Raw genomic sequence first — 25395 nt, 5'->3', positions numbered from 1 at the left:
AGTGGGATTCTCCTGTGGGTTGCAAATACTGAGGAATGGAAGTGACTCAGCTTAAAGGAAAGCTTACAGGCTTCAGAATTAATTTTCATGAACTTTTACACAACCATTTTCTGAACAATTTTCAAGTGTTTCAACTTAGGCTGTAAGCACTGTCAGAGCAGCACAAAGATGTTTCAATATGTTGGATGACATGGTCCACAGAGTACAGATGCTTCAAGATACAATCTACATGACTGCCTCTTGAAGACCAGATATCAGATTGTCATCCTCCCTGATGATCTGATATTTTTTGCTAATAACGCTCATCCACCCAAGATGAAAATAAAAAATACTCAATCAGCACTATTCTGTCAAAATTAAGGTTGAGAATTATTTCAAAGGCAATGCCTTAACAGATCATTTGTCTGGTATGAAAGCACTCAGTGTCAGCATCCCATGTTGGTGTTAGATAGAGACTTTCAGAGTTGCGCCGAGTGCAACATAAAGGACATCTGCTTTGCTCTAGTGAAGGCAGATGTTGGTGAGTGTGACAGAAGGGGCAAGGCAGGTGAAAAGCCATGGGATCTGCACTTTGGTATATCTGTTTTCAGTAGAGTCTCCAGCATAAACACTGTGTGAGGGCTTTGGGCTGGATCACTTGGCAGGTGGCTGATTTCATTCTCCTGAGACCACCTCTGCAACCCACCTCCAGGCACGCAAGTCACGGCCCTTATCTGCGGAGTGTGGGTTTGGCACAGAGTAACCAACGAAAACGTAATACATGCTATATATGTCTGGATATTATGAAGTTAATTATCAGGTATATACCAGGTAATCGTTCTCACATCAAAAGCATGGTGGGCAATCTGGAAACGTTCATCTATTGCACCAGCTGGGTGACAGGAGTCACTGAAGCCAGGCTGGTCCTGCCTATGCTGAAAGCATCTGACATGAATGGCCAGGGTACAGACCGCTTCTGCTATGCTACACTGGCAGTGAAAAGAGGTATTTAGAAAAGCCATGGGAATATCACCCGGTTATCTCGATGTGACTATTATTTTAAAACACCAATGGCCCAAAAGCACATCACACCCTGTACATGGCTCTTCTACATTTTTTAACAGCATTTTAGTATATTCATGTGATTTACTAATAATTTGCGTGTTAGCTTTGACTTTGAAGAATTGGATTTGAGGAAATTATCACTTAATTTTGAAATTTCAGGCAGCCATTGGCAAGATTTGCAGACTGGAAGATATTAATAACAACAGTACAGTATTTTCTTTGGAATTTGCACATTAAACAGTTTCCTTTCTTCCTTCCATGCTGTATAGCGTCTGCATGAATGTGGTTTATTAAAAAAAAAAAAAAATCCAATCTCATTTGCCGAGTTGCAAAGCCAAACAATTTAACCTAAATCAAATGGCTGTCTGGAAGAAAGAACATATTTTCTTTCTTCCAATTTATTAGGATAAAGTTGCCAGATGCCAAATCCATATATCCCTCAGAAATAAGTGGAAAATTTTACAGGAGAATATTGTTTTGATAGGTGGTTTGTTTATATCCATATATACACAGATGGGCAGGTATGTATAAAAATATATATGTCTATGAGCTTTGCCTTTAAGTAGTTCTTTCCTACTAATACATGAACAAAACTTGACAGAAATCATAGGCAGCATTCAAAAAATCTCAGTCTTCATAGCGACAGATATTGTTAATAAGGCTGTTATCATGAAAACACAGATGAAAACCTAAGAAACCAAGCAACATCCTAACTCAGCAAAACACTGCAACATTTCACCATTGCCTTAACTAACAAGATAAGCCTAAGCCATGCTTAGATGTTATGCTTTCTACTAAATTTTTTAAGATTTGTGAGAGTTACTCATTTTGTACAAAGGCAGAGAGTACAAACAGTTCTTAGTGCATTAAGCCTACATAATTATACATGTTTCCATTAACACACACACACGTGAACAAAGCTTTTAAATGCAAAAAGATTTCCTTGGGGGGTGGTTTTAATGAGTGATCTATAAATGCAAGTGAAAAGGTAGCTGGTGCTGCACGCTGTGCTGGTAAGTTCACGCCAGAGGCTGAGGAAAAGCTGGAGGGACAACGCTGACTGCCGGTACCTGGCTGTGACCTGCCTACCGGCCTCTTCCTCCCCCTCATCCTCAGTATTGGGCTCTGTGACTGGCTGCTCTTCATCTTCCTCTTCATACTCTTCTTCCTCTCTGAGGTCAGACCAAGGAAAGAGGCATGCAGTGGGATGGAAAGAGAAAAGGTGAAAGAGAAAACAAGGTGAGTCCCCAGAACAAGAAATGCAATGAAGTTAGAAATGGAAGGAAAACACTGAGGGTGTAAGTTATGGCATGAGACAAACAGACACCTCAAACTTCCTGCTAAGTATGTGTTGGTGCAAGGGTAGCTACCAATCCAAATATTTTATTAATAACCTCTCCCCTATTTAGGTTTTTTATGATTGATTTTTAAGACCCCAAAGATGCCATTTTTTTTTTTTCTCTATCTTGGCTTTCCATTTGCTGCTGCCCTACCTGCAGACACGTTAATGGAAAATGTTCATGACAATACCGATGTTCAACTCATTAGTCATTAAGCTGTGTCTGTTTGGCTAAAAGGACCGTACATGCTGTCCTGGCATGGGACAGCTGGCACTGGACATCACGCTTTCTAAATTAACACAAACAAAACATTCCTGTTAAGAAACCGATAGCTCAACTGGAAAACAGAACAGGGTGAACCATTCAGTTAGAAATAATGGAGAGACCAAATCAGTTCAGGACTATTTGCAAATAGCAATATTTAAGCTATTGGATGCCAGTACATGAATTATTTCAGTAAAGAGTCATTAGTATGGTCAAAGTAGGCTTCAGTTCAGCAGTTATTCTGGCAGAGAAGAACTGTAAGTCATGCATAAAGCCTCCATAACCTACAAACCACATAAGTGAAAAAGAAAACTATCTTAAAAAACAAAAACAACCCCAAAAAAGGCTACATTGTCTGCCCCATCTCCTTCTCATTTATGCTTTTTCTCCTCAAACCAACGGACTCATGGAAGATTTAGAAAATACTCTCTCTTTGGACTACTCTTCCATTTGCAGGTGATCCAGTTCTCCACTTGATTTAACGACATATACCATTAGGTTATGCTCCATGCATAAAATAAAACATACAAACAGTAATAAAGTTCATAAGAATCATATTCCTTACATTTTCCTGAAAGCTGTTTTTCTTTTCTCTAATTCTGAAGGGATGCTCTGTGTATGTTTTTTCCATTTAGAATTATTTTCCATGTCATAAGAATAATGAATATTTACAATGTGAGATCATGAACTCATGGAGCGCAATGCAAAGGGTCAATCCAAAATTTGTTGTATTTGTATGGAGTTAGTTATAGAATAATCGGGAAAATGGCAGCATCTGAAACTTTTCCAATACTCTGGCAAACATCTACAAGGTAAACACTTTCAACCATTCCTAAGGTGTCACAGTGACATAACCATAACTTGGTATCTCTCCATCTCCCTATCCTCTTGACAAACATATACCTCCCCTACAGAGACACCTCTTGACTTCCACACACATATATGTACTGATATACCAAAAAAAAAGAAAAAAAAGGAGTTGACTAGGGAGCATTCATGTCATCCCTTCCTATTAGTGAGGAGCTCAAGTCTAGCTTTGCTATTATCTCCTGTGAAGGACAAACATCTGCATCTGCCAGTCCTACGGCAATCACATTTAAGAAATAATTCATGAAGCTCTGTGGGATCACGGTTCTCTGATAAGAGCACAATGCATCCTGTAATGCTGATATTACAGCTATTGCTTATATGAACTAGAGTGGACCTGTTATTACTGTGTTGTAAGCTTCCCCAGGTTTCCAGATTGATGACGTCAAATTCCTCGCTCTCCTCAACTGTCTCAGAATGCCCAAAATTTTAAGTGCTGTACTTATCTGATATGGTGGATGTCAGAAAGGATTCTTTGAGAATCTATTTGTTCACACGAGTGCATGGTAGTAAGGACGGGGGTTTATACGATACAGGTTGAATTGAGAACCACTGAATTATAATTGCACTGAACAGAAAGAGAAGCTGAAAAGAAAAAAAAAACATCCAAAACGGAGAGGGTTAGCTTCACGTTTAAGGATCATGTCATAACACGGGATCATCAGGTCCCTAAATGAACACTTCCCAGGTGAGCAACACATCTTGGATATTTTCCTTGAGATCTTGCCATCCTATTTTTATATCTTGTGTTTTTAACCCTGAACCTACGGTCTAAAGTCTTTGTATCAAGTCTTTAATACACCAGCAGTGAAAGCTGTTCCCTTCCCCACCATTCAGAGTTTTTGTAATCAGTATTTATCAGATTAGGATATTTAATTGGTTCCTAAAGGCCTCAATCTACTTTTACTGTACAGTTTATCTCCCTAGAGCCAGCTGAAGTTTGCAACTAAACAGGGACTTACTAACTTTCAAGCACCTGGTTTTGAAAATGCTGAGCTTCTGTGTAGAAAGTGCACAACTGTCAAGTGAACCATATATTAAATACTCCAGGTGAGCAGTAATCAATTAAAATACAGTCCTCTGGGTTTCTTACTGATGTTCAAAGTATTGTTCTAATCCATTATTGGGAAAAACTGATTCCCATACAACTAGTTTAATCATAAATACGAAAGCACCCTAAATTTAGCCTATATACAATAGCTTTCATAAAATTAGGATACATGACCAATCTCTCACAAACCAACCAACCAACCAACCAATTACTGCACCTTACCCTGGAAGGACTAGTTGTCTGCAAGAAAAAAAACACACCATCCAGAAAACCAGGCAGCTTTTAGAATTGCAACAGAAAAGTCCATATAAGCTCAAGTTGACAGCTAGAAAACAAACTAGCAAATGGAACTGTGATAACTCAGTTTCCAGAGCCATCAATAACGTATTTTCCATAAGCACTAGCATTTACTTAAAAACATGATTAAAATAGGAATAGCTCTTCAGTATATGTATAAGATAGTTATGCTTAAGGGACCATAGCTTTTAACATACATGCTTCTTTCTGGTAAGCTGTGCAATACATCCATGTGTTGAAGGCTGAGTTATAAAATGGAAAATTACTTTAATCTTTAAGTCAGTTACTGGACTGAAAATCATTATCACATAAAGATCAGTTTGGGACCTGTAAGGTTTTTCATTTCAGTCCATACGTAGAGACACAATCCTGCTTTACAACGAGAAACAGAATTTAGACCAGGAGGTGATATGACCTACATGGAGCTGAAGGGAATGTTTAGCCCCTGTCTCCCTTCATGATGGGTCATGAACTATTAGTAATGACACATGGAGGAAATACTTCTGTCTCCTGTGATGTTTATCTGCAATTTCATCTTCGGAAGCAAAAAATCGAGATCCCGCTTTTCAAATGTTATGCCTTGCTGTACTCTAAAGGAGCAGATCAAAAGTAACTGCCCCTTAATTTGTATATTGTTTGAGAATATCATATTTCAAAAGACCTATGCATGTACAGCAACCCTGTGAGGCACACTTGCTTTTACAGTCTATAATATGACATTGAGACATCCCTAATGGGTACTGTTTCCAAGCTGAATATTTCGTTGCAAGTTAATATCTTATTGATCTTTGCACATATATCTTAACTATGGATAATAACAAAGAAAACTGAATTAACTTGGTGGGCTCTGAGAAGTAAGCATCTGCCAGTCATACACACACACACCATCTGCTCAGAGCTCATGGAGTACCCCAAGGATGTGTTACGCAACTGCTAGAGCGACTGGCTCGGGGGACTGGCACTTCTGAGGCTGCTGACAGCAGTGCCTGCTCCACAAGAGCCAGCTGCTGAGATTTGAGATGGACAAAATCAGGAAAATTAGTTTATTTACTCCTGACCCAAAAAGAAGACCTCTATAATCACCTGACTCAGCTTTTCTTATGACAGAGGCTGGAAGTTAACTGATGTTTTCGCTTTTCTCCAGATGTCTATGAACTGTTAAGCAGCTCTGTGGGCCCATCATCGTACCTTAACTCATGGATTAATTTCAGAGATTCCAGTGAGATCATCCTTCTGCCAGACCAAGGACTCTCTCTTCAAACCTTCTTGACTTTCAGATCAAAAGCTCAGAAGCAGCTTTGATTGGAAAGCTCTCTTCTGCTAATATGAAGTCAGGAGGACAGCATGTACCTGGCAATTGTTTGGAAAAGCCCGAGGAAGGAGCTGGCTCTGCGTGTGTTGGCTGCGGGGATGACTGGTGGTGTGTGCAGCGGCAGGCACGCTCCCCAACCCCGGGGGGAGCCTATTTGGTCGAGGGGAACTTGCACAGGGGAAATAAGTGTGGGCTTAGGGGAGATGCTCCATGCTTAAAAGTCCTCTTTCAGCAACTAAACTCACAGTTTCAGACCCTGGACTATCACCAGAATGTGGATTAGATTCAGATTGGAGGAGAAGGGTAAGCTCACAGGCAAGAATCAAGTGTGCTTTTCTTTCAGGCAAATCAACAGTAGCAGTTGTTTCTCAGTATTGTTAGAGAACAGATAATCTGTCCATGAAAGCAGGTAGTATCTGCTAGCTAAACCTTTCCTAAAAGGTAGAAAAGGAAAATTTCCATTCAAATATTTATTAAAACAGCAAACCACCAACTGCAGATGGATGACATTCTTATAAAGCTAAGAACATCAGACAGCTGCATGCTCAAAGAGAACAGCAGACAGATTTGTGAATTCATCTGGACCATTCAGGGTTATGTGCTCATTTTTGTGTGCAATGGAGAATGGATGATGTGGAAAAGCTCACTTTCCCTCCCACATACACATGCAAATTTGGTGTTAATGCAACAGTAGAATTAAATTAAGAGAAATGATTCATAGGGAGGTTTTCAATTAAACTAGGTTGCGGAAGCCAGCACATTTTTCAGTAGCTCTGAGGAACCTTTCCTGTTAAACAAAAGGCAAATATTTATCCTGCAGCAGGGAGGAAGGGTTCCAGCTAATGCTGAAGGATCACATATATTCAGCTAACCTTAAGGCTATTGCTGGGTTACTCCAGTTCCATGATAAAAGTACCAGATTAGAACTATTCAGACAGGAGATTTATAGCAGTGAAAACAAATATCAAAACAATCATCATGTTTATTTTCATCTTTAAAATGAATTACCACTAACACTCCCACCAAACAAACGAAAACGAAAAACCTCACAAATCTTTATAAAGTTTATTTTCAATCATGGCAACTAACAAGCATCTACTAGGGCACAGGTTTTGCTCAGTTGTTTCAAGTAAAGTTTGTCATGAAAGTATAAGCCCATAAAATACATGTACGTTTATGTATAGAGAACCGCTGGTGCATCAAAATGAAAGCCAGGCAAAGGCTCTATAACTAATGGGTTAACCTTTCTCCTCTTTTAAACAAATAATTTTTAAAAAAGAAATAAAAAGAGTGCCAATCAAAGTTGTTCTGCTGATACTAAATAGCTACTCTAAGTTGCAGAGACACAAACACTAACAAACACAGGCTGATGAAAGGAAATTATAATCAAGGGACTCATCTACAAGTTTAGCTGAAGGCAGGGGCAAAGTCTGTAAGATACTGGGCATCATACCTAACGCACACCTAACGTAGCCTGGGGCAGAAGATTTTAAAACTAAGGCACCACTGTTCAAGACAGTGACTCTCACTCCACAAGAACCAAAAGCGCCAAAAAATGCTCTTTGTCTTACTGGTCCCTAGAGCTGAACAATATGCACAAGGTTATGTAGTGTCTGTCCTCTCCAGGCTCCCTGCAAACTTTTGGCTTTGTAGAGTTTTGATGAAGGCACCTTGAAGATACTCAGACTTTCTTTGTTCTAGCTTGGAGCCCAGAAACATAAGTCTCTCACCCCAGTCCTCCAAAAAATCCCCAAAGATACAGCTAATAGAAAAATCAAAGGCTCTGCTGAAGGAACAACAACAAAAGCAAAGCCAGAAAATAAGCATTAGTGCGGAACACATTCTGCTCTGCTTGCTCTCAAAGGAAATTTTTAAAGTGTAAGATATACTTTATTTTAATCCAGAAAAAAATTGACTGTAATTGTGTGAATACAGAAGAACAGAAAACAGGATGGTCTTGCCATAATTATGCTAACAACATTTTGTTCTGCACATGAACAATTCATGAGATAATAGCACGTTAAAATATTTCCCTTTTGGTTGATTCCAATACGTATTACTAAATATTTCCTTCTTAATTCTGTAGGTTATTAGACGAGGCCCTCAGTGTATGTCTGAGCCTTTTGCAACCATCCACAGAATTATATAGAAATTCCAAAGAAAGACCAACATTGGACTTCAGTGAGAAAAGGGACCTTAGTGTTATGAAGCAACACAGAGAAGAAAGGACTGGGGAACTGTAAAGCTATCGGTCACTATTCCCACGGTCTCTGAAAATCATCCTATGTGCCGTTAATTACTGATGAGGAATTTTCTCTCTCCCATTCTTTTTATAATTAAGTCAAGTGCTTTCAGTTTAGCTTCTTTAATTTACTTTCCTTTAAACTTTCACTGCCTTTCAGAAGAGCTGCTCCCGACTAGGACTACAGGCCACATTCAGTGAAGTAAGACCACCATCAGCCATTCCACAGTATTATTCTAAATGAAACACTGCAGTTGATCCCATGATTTATTCTCTCAAGGTTGTTTCTACTCCGCTTCAAACCTCTGACCTATTTTAGCTCTTGCACAGCACTTTGAAAGATGCTTCCCTGAACCCGGCACAGGTGAACAAACAGAAAATGAAAAATATTCCATCAAGGAGCGATCTTGACAAGTCACAGTGGATGTAATTTTATTTTCTCTTGCGATCGCTTCCCATTGTCCTCAATTTATGAGTGAAATTCCACTTGCACAGGTTAGACAGCACAGTTCATAGCCAAATTCCTAAGTCCCTGTAAAACAAACAAATGCTTTGGTACTCTTCTTCCTTTCTTCTATCCTAGCTGCCAAAACAGATTCAGCTAGTCTTTTACGTGAAAGCTGAAAGTGGTAATAATCTAAATTCGTCATTTATTACTCTGTATAAAGATATGACCATATACTTTCCTCCTCCATTAAAAACTAAAGAAACCACATATTAACCCAACTGCCCATTTCTATTCCACTGCTATATGTGTTAGAGCACTGCAGTTAGTGCAACTACGTGAAGATGAACATACATGAAATAATATGGATAAAAACCTACTTGCAAAGCATCAAAATTTGGCCCTCTGCATAAAAGGGAAACTAAGATGCATAATTACAAAGGTCGAAAGGAAAATTATCCTGGTATTTCTGCCCTAAATAAAGCAAACTGTTCAGAAAAAAAAGTTGAGGAAATGACATGTAAAGTACATGTATTCACTATGTCTTCATATTACGTTGTTCTTTAGGTTACGCTGTTCTTTAGGTTAGTGTTATTCTCTTATCCTTAAAATATGATCAGTAACAACTTTTCACACCTAAATAACACCTAGGTAATGCCTCCACACTTGTTTTATTGCTGCAGTTGGTTTATATAAGACACATCCAAGCAGAGCAAGACAGCAGAGTCTTGCGTAAAACACTGGCAAGACTTTGCACAAACTTCAAGAGTCCCAACTCTCTGATCATTGAACAGCATTGCTGTTTTCACATCTGTGTGAGCAGAGAGGTAAAGAAATGGAATCATGATGTAGAGAGACTTTAGGAGCAATAAATATTGAAACATACACAGAAAGAGAGAAGAAATGGTGTTTTCAGAGCTTGGAACTGCATATTGGTTGACACTTGAAGGTCGCTATATTGCCCCTTACTTCAAAGGAAGGGATCTGGAAATGGCATTCTGCCGAACTGCTGTCTTTTTTTTCCTCCCATCTCATGGTACATGTGAGAAAACTTTCCTGGCCTTAAAGGATTGTGTTTACAAACACTGGGAACACACTGTGGAGATGAACTCTAAGACGTGTAGTCCAGTGCATGAGATGCTAAGACAGACCTTCAGAGAAACGTATTCACACCCTGGTTTGGCATTACGTTTCCTCAGGTAGTTCACCAAAGCTAAATACACAAAGGAAAAAAAAAAGTAAAAGAAATTGGGCTAAGTAACACTGTGCTTTTATTTGCCATGCAGCTATAACCTCATTCAAGTTTCAGTGATTTCTTCATTCCTCTTGAAATTCAAACAGGGAAAATCTGCCATTGCCTTTACAGCAAAGTACAGTGCTGTCAACTGGACTCTGCACGTATACCGAGTATAAAACATTTCCTTTCAGCAAGGCCCACAGCCAGCAAAAATACCCCTGCTACAAAATCTGACCCTTCTACAGAGATATTTTAATTCAGATAAAAAGTGCTGGTATCAGCCTCAGACAGTAATAGGACCTGTACTTGAGATGCTCATCAAGTTGTAACTTTTAGTGTGTTTGGTTTTTTGTTTGTTTGTTTGTTTTTAATTATTACTCATGCATTAGTGGTTCAATCCATATCTATACATCAAAGGAGTCTTTTGTTATGGCTTTGAAAGAAATTTTTTCTTAACTCATCTAGGTCTCTTCCTCTAATGCATTCCTTACAGGAACTTCCAAGATAGTCTTACAAAGAGTAAGATCACAGATTTCACTTTTTCATTCTCTCTCCTTTCAGATATGCTTGACCTCATGCTTCAAATAACCCTATCTGCACAAAAGACATAAACGTGACCTCCCTGCCCCAAACCTAAAATAGCAGATCTGATTTTGTATGTTATTGTTGTCAAAGACTAATAAAGATCTGATGCTATGAACAGATGCTACCTTACCAAGCCTTTTAATTTCATAGATAAACCTTCTTTCCAAAACCATTGCTTTTACTTCGCATCTCCATTTTCGTACATACCAACCAAACTGTCAAAAAAGTTAGTATCTCCCCTATAACTGATCAAATGCCATTCTATTTCAAAGCTCCCCCCGCAAATGCTATTATGGGTAACTCAGCTCCCACGTATATTTCCACAGATAAGCAATTGCGTGTTTATTCTGAAGATGTTTTCCCTTTGTCTAGATTCATGCCTCAGTTGTTTTAGATATCCAAAACCAGGAACCAGAGACAAATGTCTAGGAAAAAAAAATGTTTCCTTCTATTACATCAATAAAAATAAATTATGTTCTCTTCTGGGCCTTTAATAATCCATATCACAGCCTCAGTCCTGCATTAAATGCTGATGTTGAGTCTCCCCACTTTTCTGTTTCATACCTATAATATCACTCATATTTGTCACCATAAGTATTCACATAATCAAACATTTCACATACTGTAGTGGAAAGTCACCAGAACTCGAAACATCATGACAAAAACTGGAATTTTGCCATAGTAAATGCTCTAGAGAAAAATCAAAGATTAGTTATGGTTTAGGACGTCTGAAAACATGAAAAATCATGATTAAAAAAAAAAAAAGATGTCTCAGCTTTATTTCGGACAAACCATCCCTACAGGCCTGGCTCTACATGAAGCAATTGGAATAATCAGTTAATGGGGCATAATAGCCAAACTAAGGTCTGCGCTGTTGGTTAGAAACTCGACAGGAATCCAAAACTAAACAGAAAAAAATGCTTAGCATCAGAGGCTCAGCTGTGTTCATTGTTTTCTGGTAAAACCAAAATAGCGTTATGATCTCTTCCTGCCTCTCAGCCATCCTCAAGCATCACAAACATGTATTTTCTAACAAACAGATCCTTAGGACTTCTCAGCACAGCTTTTCTTTATTTAGACAACAATTTTCCAGTTTGCTTCTAGGACTGTAAAGGGTGTGAAAGCCCTTAAGCCCATTGTGCATCGTGCAGTGATGCTGGTGTCCAGCTAGCCCAGAAATTTGCAGGAAACTTTGGAATTTCCTGTGCTAATCTCTGCTCTGAGGAAGAGTCCTAACAGCCTTCCAGGCAGGACCCTAACAAAAGCACAGTTCATAGGTACATAATTCCCTGTTTGGACCTCTGCTGTTTTTTTCCTTATCAATGCAGTTCTCCTGAAGGCCAAGCTTCTTCAGATTGAAAAATCTGGAAGCCTCAGGTGAACCTGAACAGTTGGTCTTCCTCATACCTTTTAGCCCCACGGTGTAAAAAAAGATAGCTTGTTAAATCCAGCTTTGGTCACTGATTCAGGATGCAGGCTCTGCTTTGCTGGGTTCTTCAGATGGCAGTCAGCTCTTCTGCTTGTTAGGTTTCAAACACAGGAATACTGACAACAAAGTCCTCACCAAGGCCTGGTTATCTCTAGACAAACATGTATAGTGTTATTTGATCAATCCTAGTAATTCTTTTGCAATTTTTGATGCCATAAACCAAATCAAAGCTATGAAAAAGAAGAAAGCAGAGAGTCTAGTAAAGTGAGGTAGATACCTAATCCTAGCTACTCAAAACTCTATAAACCTCAGTCTTTCATTGTAGCGAATTCCACAAAGCTTTGGCAGAGCCATTCACTGAAATGCTGGTAAGACGTGTCAGTGTAAACCACACAGAAGCTCCCTTGAGAATGTTTGCTAAGTGTGGCTAACACAGCTCTGATGTGACACCCAGGGAGAGAGACAGGGATGGTCGCTGTGCAGTATTAAAGGAAAAAAATGCACAGCAAAATGTGAAACATTAATTTGAAAATCGAGAGGAATACTTGTTTCTGGTTTGCATATCTAGGGCTCCTGCAGAGCACCTGTTTAGTGCTCAAGACAGCACTAAGAACTTCTGAACTACCTGCCTCCTACTCCCTCAGTGGAGGCAAGAATGAGAGACAGAGGGGTTTTTTTTTTTTAATGCTTATATAACCAGAAATCACTGCATACAATAACAACATAAATCTAGTGCAAGTTCCTTGCCACTCCTTACATTTTTCCCTGACTCTATCCATTGTGTGGTTGGAAAAAGCTAGGTTTACTTTAAAAAAAAAAAAAAAAGAAACAAACCAAAAACAAAAACATGGAAGAATTTGTTTAAAAGTCTACCACTTAAGAAACAACATGTCAGACCACAGACTGAGAGCACTCAGTTTGGACCAGGGCAGAAAACCTTAGGAGGTGCCATCAGCAAAGCACTTAAAATGTCATGTTAGCAGGACTGAATTTCCCCCAGGCTTTTTGGTGTTTTTCCACCATGGTCAAAGAAAGAAGTTTTGAGCAAAGCAAATCTGCTGGTGGTCAGGACTGGCATTTTAAAGCACACTGCAGCAGCTACATAGGCCTAAACCAACCTCCAGCCTTTCCTATTTAGTAGTCATTCTCAACTTATTTATTTATTTATTTAGCAAAAGGCACATTAGACTGTGTTTTACACTTCTTAAAAACTATTTTAAGAAAAAGCAGATTTGGGTCTTTATTTGTTTTGAACCACAAGTGAAAAAGCAATAGATTTAGTTTGGAATAAGGTTGCCAAATGGATGAAAAAGGCCTGCAAGTTTTTCTTCTGGTTGCCCTTTGCATTTACGGTCAACTTTTCCCAGCTCTAAAACCCAAAGTCTGCTCTCAATTAGCTGGGCGTAAATCAGAGCAACCCCATTGACTTCAGACAGCTTTTCTGGATATAGAGCATTGTGAGACAGAACAGAAATTGGCCAATATTGTCTTTTTTTCTGTTTTACCGGCACCATGGATTTTTCTCTTTTTGGAAGACTTATCGGTCGACACAAAGCAGATGACTGTGGACAACCTGTTTGATGTGGTAAACAAAAGCAAAGTAACTGCCAAACCAGCTGACAGAGTTAGAAAGAGAAGAAACATGAACACTGTGGGAAGGAGAATGCTGAGGAAGAACTTGAATGTTCTACTGATTTTGGTAGTGAAGTCCAAAAATAACCAAGAATATTGCCCAAAACAAAATTTAGTAGAGAGTAAGAGTGTGATTTTAATCTCTAACCATGTCCATCAGAAGCAATTCCACCAAACTTGATCATGTTAATCCACTGCAAAAGCAGACATAGACATCTGCAACCACACACGAAGCTTAGATACCAGCAGGAGCAACACAATAAGATTATCATTAATTTTGTTACATATTTCCTACTGTTAAAGAAAACGTAGTGAAGGAATAAAGAGACTGAAACCCTTTTTGTAGACTGTTTTTCAGAAAATACAGCACTGCAAAAACTTATTGCTAACTTTTTTCCTTCCTCAAGAGGGACTAGGATTATGAACCAAAAGAGTCATTGGCAGAAGACAGATCTTTCCTGGATGACCAAAAGTTACTTTCAGTATAGAGAGGTATCAAGTAATTTTTATCTATTTGTAAAGATTCCCCTCTACAGTATTAACAATGGAAGCACAAGGGACAAAAGAAGCATTGCTTTCGAAAAAAACAAAAACAAAAACCAGGTGATGCCCGTATCATATTTTAACATATGATTTTTAAATTTCATTACAAATTGCAGCAATGCCTAAACTTATGCTGTATTAAAATCCTTTAAACCAATAAATATGTTTTTTCAGTGACCATGTGCTCAAATTTGAAAACTTGATTCCAGTAGGAACAATGCAGAAAGGAAAACCACTTTCCACTTAAGGTTAATTAAAACTTTATATGTGTATAAAAACTTTGTATGAGTCATTCAAGTTCACTATTTTTCTGTTTAAATGTTTATGAATAGCAGCCATGAAGCTTTCACTTTTTTTGTCCCAGTTTAGCTATTAGATGTAGAGATATTGTTGCATTCATCTGGACTATTTCACGGAGAGTTGAGAGACTCACTGGGATATGTATGATAAAGCAGGAAGGCTGGTTTTCCTCTTCCTACCACAACTACAGATTTGGGCTGACGATGAGACTAAAAATGTGAAGGACAGAATCTGATTTTCTGAAATGCTTGTTTACCAGAAACCCAGTGGGATTTATAGAAGAGCCAATGGTTGACTACCTTCTTGTTATGGCAACTTTAATAATTTAACTGGGCATAGAACTTGCATCTTTGGGTGCCAGAAGATATTCTGTGGTCTGTAATGTCCAGTGGGAAAAAAGGAAAGCAAACAAATGATTTGCTAGCTACAAGTAATACTCCCTGTCTCTACCTGCTAAGAAGGTTGGAGAATAGTGGGGGGAGGGGAGGGGTGTGGAAAGGATTTTTATTTATCTAATATGTGAAGTAAATATCAATGTCACATACAATTATAATTGAATACTTCTTTCATTACAGAGGCAGGTGAGCAAGTTAGAAATTTGAACTGGAGTTGAAGAGCATTTAATTATTTTCCTAGAGAAGATTCCAAGGACAACTGCAACATGAAAATTAAATTTGTCAGCTTAAATGAAGACTTCTTTCCTGGATTTAAACTTAAATAATGCTTTAAATTATGTCACTGTCAAAGAGGGTGTGGAACAGAACTGGATAATTTTTTTTCAAAAAAGTAGGACAATTATTCATGCTATATTGGTTGAAAAATAATTCAAAGAACTTATGAAACTAACCTGCCATGTTTCTATTCCCCTGAAACTAAAAAACAGCTGAAACACAAAATCATTAGGAGTTACTAAAGACTGCAAAATAAAGCTAGTAAGCAAACATTAATAGTGAGAAAGAGTATTGGCAGAAGTTGTTATCCTGCGTGACTTGTAAGAGAATCAGCATTTTCTGTACAGTTGAAGCATCTCCTTATTTCCAACCCAAATTCATCATTTAAAAAAATCAGTCATATCTACTGCACAGCCACGGACACAGATTACCAGTCATATTGCTAAGTCATGAAGCAGGGCCCAAGATCATGCATGAGGCTTTCCATGCAGAGCAGCTGAAGCTCCCAGCTGTACTCACACTGAAGATGCTTTAAACTCAGCCTCGAATGCACTGTCATCCTCGTCGTCAGCCTGTAAGGCCATGGGGCTCTCAGCCACCAGCCCACTAAAGACCCAGCCAATAGAAAGTGATGGAAAACAAGTATGAACGTGTTGCCAAATGCAAGAATTTAAAAAAAAAAAAAAAGCAGCCATTATGCAGTAAATGACATGCAATTACTGTTTAAATTCTCTGGGGTCTTACATTTTCATATTGCCTGAAGCCATTAAGCTTTAGTCACCTCAGTTTACTTCGCAAGAAGGGCTGCTCTACGTAACACAGGGTTTTAAGGCTCTAAGTTCACATCAGGAATAGTGTGGCCAGCAGCACCAGGGAAGTGAGCGTCCCCCTGCACTTGGCACTGGTGAGGCCACATCTCGAATCCTGTGTTCAGTTTTGGGCCCCTCACTACATGAAAGACATTGAGGTGCTGGAGAGAGTGCAGAGGAGGGCAACGAAGTTGGTAAAAGGTCTGGAGCACCAGTCTGATGAGGAGCAGCTGAGGGAACTGGGGCTGTTGAGCCTGGAGAAAAGGAGACTGAGGGGAGACCTGATCGCTGTCTACAACTACCTGAAAGGAGGTTGTAGCATGGAGGGTGTTGGTCTCTTCTCCCAAGCTGCAAGTGACAGGACAAGAGGAAATGGCCTCAAGTTGTGCCAGGGGAGTTTTACATTGGATATTAGGAAAAATTTCTTCACGGAAAGGGTTGTCCAGCATTGGAACAGGCTGCCCAGGGAAGTGGTTAAATCACCATCCCTGGAAGTATTTAAAAGATGTGTAGATGAGGTTCTTAGGGACAGGGTTTAGTGCCAGTGTTAGGTTAACGGTTGGACTTGATGATCATAAAGTTTTTTCCAACCAAAATGATTCTATGATCCAGTGCTAATCAACGGAAACCTCCAAAGAACTTCCCAAATGTTATAATCAACACAAGATATGCTCTTCATGGAGCACACTTAGGTTCTGCAAATTGCAGCTTCAGCTATGGGATGACAGTGTCCAGCTTTATCTATCTGCAAGGTATGTATCTTCACCTGAGCTAGTCAGCCAGATTCCCTTTATAGTCAACATAGAGAAACAGCCACTTTCAGAGCACAATTAATCTTGGTTGAAATTTCAGGCATTTAGAACACGTTAGGTAACCGAAGGCCTACCAGTGCTTGCTGCACTCCACTGACATCAAAGGGAGGTGAGCTGATCAGATGTCTAACTTAGTCAAAATTAATTCCAGCCCTCCTGTGCACTAGTCAGACATGCTGAGGATCTGCAGCTCCCTTTTTTCCTAAGCCTGTGCAGCCCGAGCCAGCATTATGGGACTGGCAATGACACTAGCTACCGCTGACTCCAGTGCTGCAGACTGCTGCTCAACTAGTCATTACCATCTCTCTTTCATTAATCATAAAACATTATATATATTCACTACTATGGTGTAGCCTCAAAGGAGAACATTTATTCTGAAATGCTGATTGCAAAGGGGAGGAAAAAAAAGAATGAACTGTAACATATACAGGACAAATAGCTCTCTATTAATGTGTCTATGCCCTTGTTACAATCTTCTATTATGTGAGTATACTGAATATAAAATTTGTCAATGGATTAAATTAAGCTTGGTTACTTCCCATATCAAATGCTCTACCTCATGTGGTTTGGGTCCATTTACTTAGGGTAGATGGTGCCAAAGAACTTAGCTATGTAGCTAAGTCACTTACAAATCCATTTCTTTTCCTTGTTGGTGTTTTTGTTTGTTTAACTTTAAATATGCTTTTTTTCTTTTTTTAATTCAATGGAAAGAAGGAAACAAAGAAAAGAAAGGTCTGTCAGATTAATAAAGTGCAACTGACATAGCAGAAAGTAATAAGGGAAAAGAAAGGAATATTCCTCAGCTCATGCACTTACCTCTCACTGTGATCTTCAACGTGCTGTCCATGCCCCAGTGCGAAGCCAGGGTTTGACTGGCTGCAGGGACTCGCAGGGGCCGATAAAGTGCTTTTGACGTTCTGTACCGAGTGCCTGCGGCTCCGTCGGCGCTCCAGCCCCCTTCGCTCACCAGTGCCAAGACTGGCCCTTCTCCGGTCCTTGCGCACGCTGGGAGGGGGGTCAGCGCTCTCATCTCCATCCTCATGTCTTAGTGTCATCTGAGAAAGAAAGGTGAGGCTTCTGATGCAGTTCCTTTATGGTACCACAGGCCTTCACATCTAGGCCTTAAGAATTAACTGATCTCAACACGATTAACTCCTATTAGGATCGACATTTCTATAGCTTTCCCTGTAAGTTGCTGTCTATCCATTAGTGCAGGGTAGCAGCTCTAATAATGGAATTATCTACTGACGCCTTATATAGAACACTACAGGACCTGTAACAACACATTTATATATCTCCTAGTTGTTGGTGTGTGGTGGTTTTGTTTTTTGTTTTTTGTTTTTTTTTTAAAATAGGACTTCATTTTCAAGGAAGCTGAGCAGTGTTGGACACCTAGCTCTCTTTATTTCTTTCCAAAATATTTAGGTGAAGTCTTGGCTCTAGTGAAACCAACAACAAAAAAAACCACCTCTCATGCATTGACTGATTGAACATTTCCTCATGTTCAGACATGACACTTGGTCAAGCGGAAGTTACCACCTACTACTTCAGAAAGTATTTTAGAAAAGTGCTGTAATTTCTTCCCAGTCAAGGAAGAGATCAGCAGATGTTTAAGTAACTGCATGCCTCTTAAAAATCTCCATTTTAACAGCTTTCCCTGTGAAGTAAACACAGGAAAAAAAAGAAAAAAAGAAAGAAAAAAAACCAAACCAAACCGAACCAAACAGTACCCACCCTATTTCTGTGAACTGGTACCACAATGGATTAGAAGAAAAAAACACAGACCACATGTCCCCTCTAAGCCTCCCAATTTTTAGGTTAGCGGGATTACTTTCACATATGCCTTTTGGTGGAAAATTCAGTATTTCCTGCCAGTTCAGAAGCACTGTCAATACAGAGGAACATATGTATAATATCAGAGAAGAATGACACTGTGAATAGCATGGCCACAATGACATTTGACAGAAGCTTCTGAGACAGGTTGGGAGGTCATCAGCTGGAAGCAGTAGAGGAGTAAAATACAGGTGCAACACCTCGCATATTGAACCACAGCACATCGTTGACATGCCGTGACATACCTCTGACAGAAATAAAGCAAGTGCTACCTAAGGGTACATGAGGGGGGGTATCACTGGCAGAAACAATAAAATCAGTGGTGGATCTGATCTGATATGCAGCATAACATTTAAGTAATCTTTATATGAGAAAGATCCATTCAAATAGGCAGAGGTACAGAAGAGGGTGATGTGGGTGATCAGAAGAATGCATATCTTCTTGTTTCTATCAGTCTTGTTATTCTGATAATTCTTACCAGAAGTGACTTTAACAAAACAAAGGTGGGAGAAGAAGGGATTTTTCAGGTAAAGAACAACATCGGCAAAAAAAGAAAGAATGTGCACAGTCATGTCTAAATTTAATCCGGTGATCAAGAGAAAGCTGGTACCCAAGTAAGCCAACTGCTAATTTTGCAGTCTTTCAGTAGGCACAGCACGTGTAAAAACCCCTGCTTTTAAGATTAATGATCATCTTTTAAAAGGATTTTATGTCCTGATGTCTCTGACAATAGAAAAAGAACGAACACAGAGACCTTTCAGTCTGATGTTCCTATTTTGGCCTAAATCTTCCTGCAAACTGCTGTATATAAAACTTAACTCTGCTAAAGATGCTGAAGTGACATGGGTGTAAAGTTGATTATGAAAATGAAGAATCAAATCTACCAAATCCTTTGCTGGGCTTAGATGGAAATCAATTCATTTCATTACACCAGAACATGAATTCACATTTACATTCGCATTAACTTCAGCCTAAGCCTCCCCGCTCCAACACTTCCTAAAGTCTGAAAAGAGGCTAATTATTAAGAAACTGGATATCCTACCCTTACATATAAATACTTCAGAAGTAGTTATTTCATACCGAGGCGCTGAATGTGGAGTCACTCATTACTCCATTGCTGCACACTGTATAGGATTTGGTCCAGTGTAAACTCTTAAACAAGGACTTGCTGGGTATTCAGCTGCAGAACGAGTGGTATTTGTAAAGCTGAGCTCAGCCGAACCCTTTTCATGAGCTGAAAACTTTTGCATATGGAAAGAACTTCTACTTCAGGATGTGTAACTAGCAGTCTGAGAAAGTTTTAATTGCAGGCAGAACTGCCTCTAAGGAGACTAGTAAATATGATGGTTTGCCTTGGAGTATGCCCCAGCTTTACCATGAAACACATTTGCATTAAACGCAGCTATGTACCGTAGCAGGTCACATATATGAATGTGTATAATACTTCTAGAAACCAGATGTTTTTCTTTTAAAACAAAATAGATAACCGAATTTCACCTAGGTTACATTTTCCCCCTCCTCTTGGCTTTGAAGTTTGCACAAGCTGTAAGATGCATAAAACAGGGCATGTTATGTTACCTCATAAATGTTAAATTGCTCAACTAAGTCCAAGTCTGTTCCTTTCTTGTTCAAGTGTCTCTGTGAAATAGCTTCAATGCCTAGCTCTTCCAGACAGTCCACCACGTCGTAGAAAGAGTCTTGATCTGGCAACCCCAACAGCGTCTAAGAATCAAAGGAAAAACATTTAAATCTGTTTGTTTGGAAAAGAATTAAACAAAGGTTTTCAAAAGCGGGTGGCAAGTGGTGCTATGTATGATTTCAATAGAGTAAAACCCATTATGTGGGATTAGAGACACCGCTAGAAAATAAAAAACAAGTGGCACAGCTTTTAACAAACAACTTTGTGCACTGCATAGAAAAAGGAATAATTGGCAAAACAAATCAGTGTTGTTATTTCATACAAAAAAGTATGGAAAATGTGGGTCTTTAAAATACACAGTTGGATTCTTCCTGGCTTCATTTAAGTACAGATTTAAAGAACAGAGAACATTAAAGCATCAAACACAGGGATAAAAGCAAAGAGAGAGAAAAAAATCGTTTAGCTAAAAACAGTGAAGCTGATTTCCTACTGATTCCTGTAAGTTTGGCCTTAAGAAGAAAAAGTCCAATGCACAGCTGTGTGATGTCAGGACAGCAGGAAATATCCTGCACCGTGTGCCTACTGTCCTCCACACCTGCAGCAGAGGCCATCCTCCCAGCGCACAAATTGCTTTATATTACAGAGATACTGACTCCTGTCCTCCCTTTCAACTTGAAAAGTCTTATTAAAGGTACACTGACTCCTTAATTCCTATAAAATAGTAAAAGTTACTAATTCCTGATTATGGGGTGAGATGTTACCAGTGACAGTGAGAGGAGCTTTTGCACACTAGAAAATAAAGAATGCTAATAATAACATCTATTGAAAATGAACTGTTTGGGTTCAGAGCTTTCTATGGCACCTGCTCTATGTTCAAGAGAGAGCACTATTCTTACCGTGACCATTTCCTATTTTTTTGGTGAATTCAGAAAACTGAGAAGAGGAAGGTGATCGTCTGCAGTATCCCATGTATACCATACCATGCCACTGCAGTGTATGTAGCAAGAGGGACTGAATCAAGCCACTCACAGCTTTACTGCAGAGTGATGTGTGGGAAGAGGGACATAGGTGTTGGACAACTTTGCTGAGAGCACAAGTGAACTTCATCAGAGTTCTGCAGACATTTACGAAGACAACAAAAAACACTACTCTTCTGGTTTGCTGTTGATTTGTACTCAGCTTGTGCTGATTTTTTTACTGCTCTTCATGCATGATGCAGAAAAATGAGTAATTCTGATCATGTTCAACAGAAACTACTGAACATAATGTGCAACCTACTTGCAGAGCAACATATACCTCAGTGCAAGAATCAGTCTATACAGAGCAGCTTCTGCAAATATGGGAGAGTGCACACTGCAAGCAACACAGTTATTCTGGATTAACTCATCAGAGAGATGCTTATTTTCAAGTAGTTACCCTTCTTCTATTTAATTAGCTAAGTAACTTATCTATACTACCAATAGCAAGAGATAGAGACAGCACATGCGAAAACCAGGCCCTCTCCAGAGAGTTTCATCTACTCATGCCCAGGATGGGATGAAATGTGCTCTAAGAACACTGGTTTTCTAGAGCCCGGCTTTTCCAAAGAGGCTCTGAGCAGCAGGGTGCAGAAGAGAGCAGCCACTCTGGGCTGCCTCCCTGTGCCAAGAAGCTTTACATTCAGAAAAAGAGGTCTGAATTACCTGAATAATACCTTGCCCTGTGAAAGCACCTCTTTCCTGTGAAATGAGGCACTGGAAAATGTGCATCACCAAGCTACTTCTTAATTTTTTTTTTTTTTTTTTTAAACTAAACACAAGACAGAAGCATCTTCTTCAGTCATTACAGGACTATTATCTGCTGTCTGGTGAGGTACACTGCAGCAGGAATGCTTAGTACAAACACTAATGAAGTGTTAGGGTTATATGTTCAGGCTCTAATTAAGAATTTGTCTCTGTCCAGGACAGTATTTAAAGCCTCTTTAAAACCCACTGAAGACCATGAAACTAAATCTTCCTTAACAGTGCTGAAAATAGATACCACATACATTTTCCTCTTTCCTAAAATGACAACTAGCACTGAGTAGAAATATGATGATTCAGCAAATGAAGCTATCAAACTGTAAATTCAATGGAGCTTTAACGTGGATGTGGAAATATTATAACAGAAAATCATGTCTATCGGGCTTTTTCTTGCTTATGAAAGATGTAGACAGCAGCTACGCTGACCAAAATGTCTTCAGGCACAACAAGATGTGATATCTTATGTGCAAAAGGGTGGACAAACAGTCAGATCTTCTGCACAGATCCTCTGAGCATTTACTTCTTAAAATATTGGCAAATGGTTTTCAAGTTGAAATGCAGATCGCCCACCCTAAAGCATAGCTTTTTAAAAATCTAAGGTCAGGCAGGCTGTAGACAGGGAAAACAGCAGCATAAGGTACTATTTACTGGCAACTCTGCTTTTGTCAGCAGTCTTTTATTGGTTAATATAATTTTAAATCATGCAGCAGTGGAAATTCAATTTTCACTGCATGCTACTGGCCAGAACTGGGCAATTAAACTCCCAAGTATAGAAATCAAACATTTTTCCTTTGCATGGTTTGTCATTAAACTCAGAGAACCATTTTCAGAGCCTAATGCATATCGAACTCCATTTCTAACACTATAAAATGAGATGTAAAAGGGCACCGCTGGTGTCACAACAAGGCGAGTTCGGTCTGGCTCAGCAGGAAGATTTTTGCAGTAAATAACACAAGGGACATGAAATGCTTGCATAAATGATGGATTAATTCTAGCTTGTGATCGTAGAAAACAAGCGTGGGCCTGCGTTATCCTAGTGGCTTTATAAAGGAAATAAAAGCCGCAACCAGCAGAGCAGAGATCATAAATTAGGCAGGTCCTTCCAAGGTCCGTCCTTGGTTCTTCCCGAGTACCTGGTCAAGTTCAAAATGTTACTCCCGTATCAAAATACACACGTAAGTCCCAAATATTTCCTCCTGCTCTGAAGATTGAACCTTACAAAATGGAAACCTGTCTAGAGAATTAAATTTTAGCCAGTTGGAGAAGAGTGTTTAAAACCTACTCTGTGGCTTGCTTGCTGAGTTTTGTTAAATTCTTGTCAACTTAGACCAAAATTGGGATTTCAAATCTGTAACTCTTCAGAACACAGGTGTACAAAGGGAGCATGAATACAAACATCAAGACTCATTCTTATGCCTCTATCTAGTTTTGGTTTGAGGAAACATCTCCGAATTAAGATTTTTATTTGTTTGCACTGTGATTTTCAGTTGCTTTCCCAAGCCCTTGCAGGAAAGTCTGTGTAGCTTTGAGTTCTTCCCTCTCAAGAGGCTACTTTCTGCATTTGATGAGTAGGGACTTTTTTTTTTAATATAAAGGAAACACAAAGGCTTTAACCCATCTTGATCTCAGTAATAAAAATGAAGAAAGCAGAGATTAGAATAACATCTAGCAGATCACAAGAACTAACCAAAGGAAGATAACAGAGGTTATACTGCAACTATACATAATCAGAAATAGCTGCATTGGGATCAGTTTCATTTAAGAGATTCATTAATGCCAAATTCCTCCCAAATTAAGAATGGGCTAATGAAATGTCAGCCTAAGTAAATTGGTTAAGCATCAACAAAAGAGAGAGAGAGGAAAAAAAGGACTGGAGCAATTCCTGTGTCCGGGCAGACGTGTTTTCTGCTCCTAAGCAGGAAGGAAAGCAGTCTGTAAATGTATGCGGAGAGAAAGAAAAAGGAGTAGAAGTTTGCTTCCTTAATACAATCTCTCGTGAGGACTCTGTCTGCACTGAAAACCTTGACATTTCCTCATTGAGAGAAGATGAAACCATCTGAGCCTTCTTTGTATTCTCTGCGGGGGAAAAAATTACAACTGTGACATGCTACTTGCTGTTTTCTCTATAATCATGAAAAAAAAATCCCATTAAAAACATCATAAAGCTGTCCATAAGCCAGATCATAATTATAAGTGTGGCATTGTGGGGTTCCTGTCTTCCTTGATCTTCATAACTGCCTTGGTCCTTTGACTGTGAGATGCTTTTTCTTTTTGTGTGTTTTTTAAAGAACGATCTCCTCCTAAAAATAGCTTTAAATGTAGTGAAAATCTCAGACTAAATGAATCAACTATAGATGAGAAAATAATAAGCAGAGAACAAAATTCTTGAAGTCAAACACCAGGTAGGTTACAACTGTACAAATGATGAAGAGAATTATCTCAGAAAGAGGAATCAGTATACGAAACATCAAGGCGTAAAATATAGTCATTAAAAACTCATTGCCTTGGCTCTCATAGCAGCTACAGACATACAGAACTGGTGATGCCTTGCAGAAAGAGTACATTGGTGAGATAAGGTTTCTTTAAAAGTTAAGAGGATCCTTACTACCATGTAAGCAGGAGCAAGAGTGGCTGTAAGTAAAATTACAGTGACATCAGTGATGGCACGGGGAGAAGTTTGTCCTTCTCAGGCATCATTGCTGCCATTAAGAAATTATTTTATCAAAAAAATCCAAAGCAACCCACCTCTCCAAACATGTAGCTATGAGCACAGTAAGCTGGCAGCCTGATTTATGACCTCCAGCAACACTCAGGATCTTTAATTCAATATAATCAATAGTAATAATAATGATGATGATGATAATAATGATGATGATAATAATAATAATCATCATCATCATCATCATAATCTGTATTACTCTGGCCTATTAAGTATAATCATAAAACACTTGGCTATTTTGATTTCCTAGTAGTATGTCGATCTTCTGTGCTCTTTAAAAGATCTATGCTTAATTTTAGTCACCCTAAGATTTGTTTATGACTAGATACTAATTTTTAAGGAATTTACACTAATAAATTTCTAACTTTTATGGGCTTTTCACTTTCTCCTTTCCCATGGCAGTACTTTGGACAACATTTGATTTTAATGCAAAACTACTACTTATAATACAAGATAACAGAAAATATAAAGAAAGGAGAAAAAATGTAACCATTTTTTTAAGCAGAAACACTCTTACTAACACTCAGACCTGTTAAATTCATC

At 38.9% G+C, this 25395-nt stretch overlaps 1 protein-coding gene across 9 annotated transcripts in view; it reads right to left on the bottom strand.

Moving 5' to 3' along the window:
• Nucleotides 1–25395, bottom strand: part of FHOD3 (formin homology 2 domain containing 3) — a 399651-nt gene that overhangs the window by 100073 nt on the left and 274183 nt on the right. For 8 of the 9 annotated variants that reach the window (XR_010605872.1, XR_010605873.1, XR_010605874.1 and 5 more), the window contains exons 9-12: nt 20292–20435; nt 17697–17935; nt 15779–15865; nt 2115–2216 (exon numbers count right to left, since the gene is read on the bottom strand). Coding sequence is in view for 6 of the 9 variants with exons in the window: in XM_065630338.1 (XP_065486410.1) it covers nt 2115–2216; nt 15779–15865; nt 17697–17935; nt 20292–20435 (572 nt within the window). In the remaining 3 variants the exon portion in view is untranslated. The remainder of the gene's footprint in view (nt 1–2114; nt 2217–15778; nt 15866–17696; nt 17936–20291; nt 20436–25395) is intronic. The other variant, XM_065630343.1, reaches the window with a different exon arrangement.

The sequence above is a fragment of the Caloenas nicobarica genome, chromosome 2 (genome assembly GCF_036013445.1).
Source record: "Caloenas nicobarica isolate bCalNic1 chromosome 2, bCalNic1.hap1, whole genome shotgun sequence".
NCBI classification, from domain to species: Eukaryota; Metazoa; Chordata; class Aves; order Columbiformes; family Columbidae; genus Caloenas; species Caloenas nicobarica.
The sequence above is the reverse complement of the archived record's forward strand: the minus strand, read 5'-3'. Positions and strand labels throughout refer to the sequence as shown.